The sequence below is a fragment of the Cebus imitator genome, unplaced genomic scaffold, assembly GCF_001604975.1.
Source record: "Cebus imitator isolate Cc_AM_T3 unplaced genomic scaffold, Cebus_imitator-1.0 Scaffold125, whole genome shotgun sequence".
Lineage (NCBI taxonomy): Eukaryota > Metazoa > Chordata > Mammalia > Primates > Cebidae > Cebus > Cebus imitator.
The window spans coordinates 3,050,558-3,061,193 of record NW_016107440.1 but is presented as its reverse complement, the minus strand read 5'-3'; the positions used below and the strand labels follow the sequence as shown (position 1 = coordinate 3,061,193).

Genomic DNA, 10,636 nt, shown 5'->3' with positions numbered 1-10,636 from the left:
TTTTTTGAGTTGGAGTCTTGCTCTGTCGCCTAGGCCTGGAGTGCAGTGGAGTGATCTTGGCTCACTGCAACCTCTGCCCCGTGGATTTAAGCAATTCTTCTGCCTCAGGCTCCCTAGTAGCTGAGATTATAGGTGCCTACCATCACGCCTGGCTGATTTTTGTATTTTTAGTAGAAATGGGTTTTTGCCATGTTGGCCAGGCTGGTTTCGAACTTCTGACCTCAAGTGATCTGCTTGTCTCGGCCTTGACCTCCCAAAGTGCTGGGATTACAGACATGAGTCACTTATCCCAGCCAAGTGCATGGATCTTTTTTTCCTATGGTCAATAGCCAGAAGCGCAGAGATAAGCCCAATTTTGTATTTTGAAATCATTAGATTCAGTTTGTTGTCTTTTGTCTCTCTTCATGACTGAGACTGGTCTGTAGTTTTCCTTTCTTGCACAGTTAACATTTACTGAGTTTCTGCTCTTTGTACCACATTCTGTGTGAGACAAATAGATGGTTCATATTTATTTGACTCTGCATTCTTTGCAGTAGTAAATAGACATCTCACAATGTACCCTTTTGAGTGATGTGATATTTAATCGCATTATGGAGTTTCCTTCGCAGTGAGGATTTTAAAGTTTGGTTTAAATTCTTTGGGGATCAAGCCCATTGGTTTTATTTATTTGGGGTCTTTCTTGAATTCATTGTATATTTTTATGGAGCACAGCTGAGTCCTTTTTAGAAACAGGCTATTGTTAAAAAATCACTTCTTTGTTTTTCATGAACAGAAGCCGTCAGACGTTGAAAGTCAGAGAGCATAGTGTGTTGGGACCTTATGTGGATGGACTTTCTAAACTGGCTGTCACAAGCTACAAGGTAACAACATCCTGCATGTGAATGACTTAAATTCAGTGTAGTTGGGTGGGGCTGTTTTTTTTCTTGGCTTAATTTGTTATTATTTTTAAAAATTAAATGCATAATAGCATCACTTAATAAGTTACTTTTTACAGAAATCCTAAAAATGAGGTAGTTGATCAGAGACCAGCGAGTAAATATAGACTAGGATTTTGCTTTTAAATGGAAAGTTATTAGACTTAGTGGATCTACAGTGGGTTTGGAATAGATGTAGAAAATTGTGAGTTTTACCTTTTGCTGTTTTCCCATTCTGGGGCCCACTTTTACTTCCTTTTGCAACTAATGTTTTTACTTGAAGGCTTTTTATGTATCATGTTGAATTTTTTCATAAACATTGTTTTAATAGAAACCTGTGATTTTCAGTTTTTGGTAATGTGTGTCAGTTAGGATTGTGTCAGTTGCATATAACATTAAAAAATGTAACAGAGTTAAGTTCTTTGAAACACGGATTATTGTCTCTTTTGCCCATTGTATATCTGCAGTGTCTGAAAAGTACCTGGTCTATGTAGGTACTTTCATTATACATTCGAAAGTGTGAATGAATGAGTGGTGATTGAAACAAGACTTTTCATGGAAAAGAAATATGGAGATAGACTCTCCAGGGCTGGTATGGTGGTCTCAAATGTGTTATTAGGGACCTAGAGTCCTTCCAGCCGTCAGCATAGAGTGGGTTGGTAATGCCCTTATTCCCTTAGTTCAAGATGGCTCTCAGAACCAACACATGATAGCATGCCTACTCCCTTAAGGGAAATTCCCACATGGCCTATTTTAATTTTAAATCTTATCCACTAAAACGTCATGTGGCTAGACTGAGCTGCAAGGGCATCTGGGAAATGTAGTCTGTTAGCTTGGCCAGATGTGCTAAGTTGAAGATTTGGGCATCCTTACTGGAAGGAAGTGAAGACTGGGTAATGGGAAGCATCTAGTCAACTTGCATATATATCATTTTTCTCACTCCTCATAAGATCCTTGTGAGGCAGATGGGTGTCATAGATCTGCATTGTTATTAATGCAACTAAAATCCAGGTTTAACTGTTTCAGAGCTTATAACATTTAAAAAAAAAAAAAAAAAAAAGAAAGAAAAAATCCCATGATCTTCTTATTGTATTTTACTGTCTCTGTTTTTTAGTAGTAGCAGCAACCAAGTGGTAAATCAATGCAGAAAATTAGTCTCTTGAGGTTCTAATTTTTACAAACAGGTCTGGTAAGATAGTGGTAGTCGGTGATAGGCCCGGATGAAGGGACAAATAACACAAGTTAGTTGCGTGCTTCTTTGTATAATCTAATTTTTTAACAATAAATTTGTATTGCTTCTGTATTAAAGAAATTCTTTTTTTAAATTTCTATATTAGATTGGGGGCTGGTATGGCATAGTTGTTCATCTTGTGTGCAGATGAACAGCTGCAGCTTCTGAACTTTGAGCCGAAGCTGCCCCTTCTGTACCTGTAGCAAATGATGTACTTTTATTTGAGTTTTCAGAGACAGTATTGGCTCTTGTACTCGCAGGGGCTCAACGTTCATTGAGAAACAAAATGTTTTTAACTCCAAATGTTGTTGACTAAGTAGCAAAACTTACAACGCATTTTGTGGTGTAGCAGAGTTTTAGTGTGTATTACACAAGTAATGAAACGTGGACCTATGACTTGTTTCCACTTAGGATATTGAGTCGTTGATGTCTGAGGGTAACAAGTCTCGCACAGTCGCTGCAACCAACATGAACGAGGAGAGTAGCCGATCCCACGCAGTTTTCAAAATCACCCTCACACACACACTCTACGATGCGAAGTCTGGGGTAGGTGTTCAGATGCATGACCTGTGTCTACATTTCTAAAGTGGATGGTGGTTTATTTTTTTCCTCTTCAGGTGTTAGATGAATTAAAGTCCTGGCTAGACTTGTGTATCCATGAGGACTCTGGACAAGAAACAGAAGCCACTCCAGCTCAGCAGAAAGGGATTTCATGTAGGGACGCAGGTGATTTTGGGATTGTTGGGACATCTGAGTTCTAGACTACCTCTCGAGGAATAACTGTCCGAACAGCACACATCTGGCTACTGGGGCAGTGCCACCTCTGAGGACACCTGTAGAACTCCGAGTTCCAGTTATACCCATAGCTGTGATCCAGGAAGCAGGAAGAGAGAGGTCGCTTCTGTCCATGCTGCTGCCGCCTTGTAGCACCCTGGGAGCTGGAGAATATGCTTGTGTTTCCCCAGTCCCTCTACCAGCAGAAAAAGCCACAAAGGGTCAGCGGGCGGCCTCTGCTCTACTTCTGCTTTCCAGCCTCCACCTAGCAGGTGTATCCTGAGCCCAGGCTGCCAGGGAGTCTGAGAAATGTGGGTTTAAGCTCCCGCCCGCTCCCACTAAAGGAAGGTGGAGCAGAAGTTAAGCACACCAGTGGCCCAGTGTCTCTGTGCCAGCAGTTTTTGCGTTTTAAACTGTGATGGATAACTGCATGAGCCAGTGGTAGTGCTCTTGCTTGCCCAGGCACTGTGCCTCACACCTGCAATCCCAGCACTTTGGGAGGCCATAGCGGGAGGATTGCCTGAGCCCGGGAGTTGGAGAACAGTCTGGTAACATAGTGAGACTCCATTTCTACAGAAAATTTAAAAATTAGCATGCGTGGAGTGGGTGTGGGTGGTTCATGCCCATTGACCTAGCGTAGGGAGGCTGAGGTGGGAGGATCGGTTGAGTCCAGGAATTTGAGGCTGCAGTGAGTTGTGATTACCCCAGTGTACCAGACAACAGAGCAAGACCCTGTATCAAAAACAAAACAAACAAAAAACAAAACTAGCTGATTTAGCGGAGGTTCTTTTGCAGTGTTGCCTTCTGTGAAACACTATTAGAAGGAATAAGTGACACTTGGGAAATGGTACTGTAAAATCACTCGCTTTTGTAGAAGAAGTTTTTGAGTGTTTGGCTTTGAATCTTATGAAGATAAACCCAGTCAGAGATATACATGCTTCTGCCACATTGCAGACTTCTCTGTTGCCTAGTATATTTGTGTTTTCCCTCTTTTTACGTGAATTTTACTTATTTTATTATGATGTCTACCCCCTAGTGTGTCCATTTCAAATACCAGAAGGTAAAATAATCACCCTGGCAGAGTGCTGTATTTTGGCAGGATTTTCATCTGCTGAAAGCATATTTTTCTCCTTTTACCATCACAGCAAGATTAGTGTAACAACAAAAAGTTCTTTGTTTCTTATTTCCTTTTCACCATAAAACAAAAAACATACTGTAGACTTTTTTTTCAAAAACTGAAAGTATTTTTGACTTTGGACGCTGAATATCCTTTTGTTAACAGCATGTTTATTTATGCAAATAAACATCTATTTTAAAGGAAAGCTTTAAAAATGATCCAATCTACAGATTTTGGTGTTGGTTTCCTGCATTTCTTTTATTGTTAATGAAGTATAAAGTATGTTACATGTATGTGCTTGATAAGAAAACACTTTGATAAAGATATCTGTGTATCTGTATGTATGTAATATCTTAACTAGAAAAAGATGTGAATCTAACCCCTGACATGAAGTAAAATAGAATTATATAGGAATAAGGAGTACATATTAGAAAATGTTCTGAGATTTTGAGGGATTCTTCTATTATATAAAGGTCAGATTAAATTTTTATGTCAGAATTGCAAGCATTTTGTCTCAGGATTATTGATAAATATCCATGAAATTTTAAACACAGTTTCTAATAGTAAAATTTAAGTCTTGGAAATACTTCAATGTATTGCCCTGGAAATTTTGTTGGGCGCCCTTCAAAATGGCCCATTTTGGAGGCACTGTGTTTCTGAGATAATTAGCTTTCAACTATAAATTTTCTGTGTCTCCATCATTAGATTGTACAGTTTTCTTATAGTGTATTATAGCAGCACAAAACACAAAACAATTTTAAAGTAACAGTAAATCCTTTTTTTTTTTTTTTTTTTTTTTTTTTTTTTGAGGTGGAGTCTCATCTGTCAGCCAGGTTGGAGTGCAGTGGCGCAATCTCAGTTCACCGCAACCTCTGCCTCCTGGGTTCAAGCGATTCTCCTGCCTCAGCCTCCCAAGTAGCTGGGACTGTAGGCGTGTGCCACCACGCCTGGGCACTTTTTTATATTTTTTAGTAGAGATGGAGTGTCACTGTGTTAGCCAGGATAGCTTCAATCTCCTGACCTCATGATTCGCCTGCCTTAGCATCCCAAAGTGCTGGGATTACAGGCACGAGCCACTGTGCCCAACCAAAGTAGCAGTAAATACTTATAATAAAAGGGTTTACATCATAAATTTATTTAGTTGTGACAGAACTGCTTTTTGTATTTTTTCTTTTTGAGATGGAGTTTCACTCTTGTTGCCCAGGCTGGAATGCAATGGCACAATCTCAGCTCACCACAACCTCTGCCTCCTGGGTTCAAGTGATTCTCCTGCCTCAGCCTCCCAGGTAGCTGGGACTATAGGTGTGTGCCACCACGCCTGGGTAATTTTTTATATTTTTTAGTAGAGACGGGGTTTCACTATGTTAGCCAGGATAGTCTCAATCTCCTGACCTTGTGATTCGCCCACCTCAGCCTCCCAAAGTGCTGGGATTACAGGCATGAGCCACCGTGCCCGACCGAAGTAAGAGTAAATACTTTTAATAAAGGTTTTACATCATAAATCCATTTAGTTGTGACAAAACTGCTTTGTGTGTGTGTGTGTGTGTGTGTGTGTGTGTGTGTGTGTGTGTGTGTATTTTTTTTTTTTTGGGATGGAGTTTCACTCTTGTTGCCCAGGCTGGAGTGCTGTGGTGCGATCTTGGCTCACTGCAACCTCTGCCTCCCAGTTTCAAGTGATTCTCCTGCCTCAGCCTTCCAAGTAGCTGGGATTACAGGCATGCGCCACCACGCCTGGCTAATTTTGTATTTTTGGTAGAGTCGGGGTTTCTCCATGTTGGTCGAGCTAGTCTTGAACTCCTGACCTCAGGTGATCAGCCTGCCTCGGCCTGCCAAAGTGCTGGGATTACAGGTGTGAGCCACCGCTCCCACCCTGTATTGTTCTTTAAGAGACAGGGTCTCTGTCGCTCAGGTTGGAATTCAGAGGTGCAATCATATAGCACTGGAACTATATGACTGCACTATCAGTTTCACTATAGCCTGGAACTTCTGGGCTCAAGTGACGTCCCACCTCAGTTTCCCAAGTAGTTGGGACTATAGGCACATACCACCATGGCCAGCTGTTTTTTAAAAATTTTTTGTGGAGAGAGGATCTTATTGTGTTGCCCAGGCTGTTCTTGAAATCCTGGGCTCAGGTGATCCTTCTTCCTTGTCCTCCCCAAGTTCTGAGATAACAGGCGTGAGCCACCATGCCTGGCCCTGTGTTCCTGTTTCTTAGTGTTGATTGACTTCCTTGTAGACATCTGGAGAGAAAGTGGGCAAACTCAGCCTGGTGGATTTAGCTGGCAGTGAACGAGCAACGAAGACCGGTGCTGCAGGGGACAGGCTGAAGGAAGGGAGCAACATAAACAAGTAAGTGCTGGAAGCTTATTTTTATTGCTTTATTGATTTAATAGCTAATAGCGGAACATCTGTAGTTATTAAAATAACAAGGTGATTTGGAATTTTTTTCTGGTGTTTTCAGTGGGCCTGGGCTCATTTTAGGTTTTGTTGAGATGCCTGATGCCTGATGGGGCCGAAGAGCACAGCCTCAGTCAGGTCAGGGTTTCTGAGCAGTGATCCTATTGCCCTTTTGGGTTGGGTAATTCTTTTCATAGGGAGGTGATCCTGTGCTTTGCAGAGTGTCTAGCTGCATCCCTGGCTTCTCCCCACTAGATGGCGGTAGTAGCTGCCACCTCCCCGCACCCCTAGTTAGGTCAACCTGAACTCACTCTCAATGGCTTTCCCTGTGGGGGCACAGTCACCCTCCAGGTGAGAACCACAGGTCTGAGCTATAGAGAAGATCAGAGGTAGCTGATCTCTGAGTGGAGCCATTGATCTTGACCTGTGTGATGCTCTTTGGAGAAACATGCACTAACCACATTGAGCTTTTCCTTTTATAAACACTGTCGGAGTTGTCCAAGTCCAAGAAGCTAAGACTTTATGAAGTAATATTTAGTTTACCAGTTCTTTCATAGGGTTAAATTTTCTCCCTGAAGCTAAATTGTTAGCTCCTTATGGGTAGGAAGCTTTTCTGTTCTTGTGGCTCCCAGAAGGACACATAGGAGTCATAACAAACCAAATGGAGATGATAATACACCGTCACACAGATGCTGTCCTGCTATTGAATCTCATATGTACAATTTTTGTTGGTACTGTGGTTTAATTCCTGTGTTTCTGTCTTCCTTTCTTAAAGATACATGGTTTTTGTGTTACCTTGACTTGAAGATTTACAGCTCACATTTTTATGTGCTAAAATATACTGGGCTAAGCGTTTTTATTGCTTATAGCAGTATTGGGAGAAAATAGCTATTTCACGTTTTGTGCTTTTGAACTGAGCGGCAAAATGCTGACAGGGTCCTTTTCACATGCAGGTCCAGGGCATCTTGGTGTTCAATCTTTGTGCTAAACTGTGACATTTGATAGCCTCCATTTTTGTAGTTATTTTGGTTTGTTGCACCATGCAGGTCCCTCACCACCCTCGGCCTGGTTATCTCAGCCCTTGCAGATCAGAGTGCTGGCAAAAACAAGAATAAATTCGTTCCATATCGTGACTCCGTTCTCACTTGGCTGCTCAAAGTAAGTTTTTCTTTTTTTCTTCCTGGCATACTTCTGGTGGTTGGCAAGAAGGAAGGAAAAAGAGTAGAGCGTTAATCCCTTCCAGGTATTATGTCCTCCATCGGTGGGCAAATGTATAATTATTAGGCTCTTACGGTAATGACATTTTTGATGGAATAAACATAGGTTTTTTTCCTAGCAATTCACAACCCAGCTTACTAGAACCTGGGTGCAGTGGGGTTGCTGGGTGCATGTGGAATCACATGATTGCTTCCGGAGATTTGGGGGAGTAGAGAGAGGGCCTCGTGTGAATCTGACTGCTGCCTGAGTCATGGAGGAGGAGCCTCCGCTGGCCCCATGCTCAGCTGGGCCACCCTGGCCTTCCAAAGACCCTTTTGTTGGGCTGATATTTTGGAGCTTGTTTTCTGTTAGATTTCAGGACGTTCAGACCTTGCTAAGTTCTGGGGTACAGGTGCAGAATGTGCAGGTTTGTTACGTAGGTATAGACGTGCCATGGTGGTTTGCTGCATCTATCACCCCATCATCTACATTAGGTAGTTCTGTTGATAGAGGCTGCAGAGTAGGGCACACAGTCAGTCACTGATGAATTGATTCAGCATGGAAGAGCAGTGGAAGTGAGAAAGAAAAAAGCCAATGTCCAGTGGGAGGAGGAGAACGCATCCTCCATTTTAAACATAGGAAGACGGAGCGCACTTCTTGCCTTCTTTAGCTCGTAAGGGAGATAAGATGTGCACACAATGTTAGAACATGAGTTTGTGATAGATTCATGGCAGAGAGAGTGATAACATGTAATAGGAGTTTGGTTAAAAAAGACGCTTCGCAGCTTCCGCCAGCCTTCTAGGGCACCTTTAGTCTTCATAAGATGGTATGGTGAGTTGGATATCGGACTGGGAATTAGAGGATATAAGTTGCAGTGACAATTTAACCCTTTTATAGAGGTGTCGCCTGACTAAATCCTTTAATACTTTTTTTCTGTTTTTAAAAGGGAGAAATAATTTCATGTGCCCGGTTTAGTTTTGTGTTGCTTTATTTTCTTATTGATCAAGAATTTGTTGAGCATCTGGCGTGCGTTGCATTAGGGGTTGAAAATATTAAGATGAGTTCAACATGGGCCACCCCAGTAGCTTGGTAAAGGACACAGTTACTGATTTAGTCCACAGCATGATTAGAAAATGGCCTTTGCGAAATAATGTAGGGGTTTCTCCTGGCTTCTACCTCCTCTCAAGAGTTACTAGTATTCAATTTTTTAATTCAAAACTCCGGGCACTATAACATTTTTTGCATAAATGTCAGTGTGTTCTTTCTTAAATATAATGCTAAAATTCAATAAATTTGCCACAGTAGAAAATTGATTACTTCCTTTGGCCAAAATGCAGAACTGTTAAAATTTAAATAAAAGTGTAGAGAAATTGTGATAGTTAAAACTCCTTGTAATGGTTCTTCATGCAACCTCACAAACATAAAATAGTAAGAGGTAATTATTAGGAACAAAACTAAAACAAGTTGATTCGTCATAAAGACGATTCTAACTTTCAGTCTTTTAAAGCAGAACATTTTTACTCAGATTTTGTTATTGAAGTCACTGATGTCAGTCTACATAACTAAATACCTCAGTGCTTTTACCCTAACTAAAAAAAAATAAATTTACTTTTCCTTCCTGTCTCAAACAGCATAAGACTAACAAAAATATTTTGTAGTTGTTTTTTTCTGTAGAATAATTAGAAAAACAAGCAAACAAAATTCAAGACTTTGGAGGATGAATATAATCCTTTCTCACAAAAGCCATTAAAATGATACAGTAAATAGATACCTTTAAAAATGAGTGGATAAACTTACATTTTTATAGGATAATAAGTCTAGAGATCTGATGGGCAGTGTAAGGACTGTAGTTAATAACACTGTATTGTATACAAAAAACTTTGCTAAGAGAGTATATTTCAGGTGCTCTTATCATAAAAGGTAACCATGGAGTGTAGTGGTGCTATCTCAGCTCACTGCAACCTCCACCTCCTGGTTCAAGTGATTCTTCTGCCTCAGCCTCCCGAGTAGCTGGGATTACATACAGGCTCATGCCGCCACACTTGGCTAATTTTTGTATTTTTAGTAGAGATGGGGTTTTGCTGTGTTGCCCAGGCTGGTCTTGAACTCCTGGGCTTAAGCATTCTTCTGCCTCAGCCTTCCAAAGTGCCGGGATTACAGTTAGGAGTCACCATGCCTGGTCTCTAGAAGAGATCTTAATAAGATACTTCTTCCTCAGACTTTCCATAGAAACATTTCCTGATCATACATTGTCCTTGTTTCAGTATTGCTACTTGAGTCCATTTAAAACAACCACAAGAAATATCTTTTGTTAATCGACATAGTGAAAATGGCATGGGTGGTCGCGGAGGGGCCTCAGTGGGCTGGAGGCCAGGAGCACCTGCTGCAGGAGTATCTGGTGCCGTGCCAAGGGCTTCATGGACATCATCTCATTTCCTTCTCAGAAGGGCAAGGGTGGTGTTCCCAGTGGTCAGATGAGACAGAGGGTACAGAACTAATGAATGTCAGGATCGGGATTGGAATCAGCACTGACTTTACTGTACAGCGATTTTTTGCCAAGGCTGTGCTCTTCTTATCAAAGATTATTTTTCATTAGAAGGATACTCCCTTGATGTTTACCAGTCTTTGATAGAAAATAATGAAAACAATTGTTCATAGTACTTAAAGAATGAAACCAAAAGCATTTTTTAAAAGCTCACTTAATTTGCTGTTTAGGTAATTTAGGTTATAATCGTAACTTTTATGTGTTAAAAATAAGTCAAATGTTTGCTGGATATTTGTCATGATTTTTTCGTTAAAAATATATGTGATTGGCCCGGCGCGGTGGCTCAAGCCTGTAATCCCAGCACTTTGGGAGGCCGAGGCGGGTGGATCACGAGGTCAAGAGATCGAGACTATCCTGGTCAACATGGTGAAACCCCGTCTCTACTAAAAATACAAAAAATTAGCTGGGCATGGTGGCGCGTGCCTGTAATCCCAGCTACTCAGGAGGCTGAGGCAGGAGAA

General features: G+C 41.3%; 1 protein-coding gene across 1 annotated transcript in view; it reads left to right on the top strand.

Annotated features, from left to right (window-relative positions):
• The window catches only part of KIF13B (kinesin family member 13B), a 187,714-nt gene that overhangs the window by 71,171 nt on the left and 105,907 nt on the right, over positions 1-10,636 (top strand). Inside the window, exons 7-10 of the mRNA XM_037742659.1 lie at positions 773-860; positions 2,557-2,691; positions 6,273-6,385; positions 7,480-7,591. Coding sequence (XP_037598587.1) covers positions 773-860; positions 2,557-2,691; positions 6,273-6,385; positions 7,480-7,591 — 448 coding nt within the window. The remainder of the gene's footprint in view (positions 1-772; positions 861-2,556; positions 2,692-6,272; positions 6,386-7,479; positions 7,592-10,636) is intronic.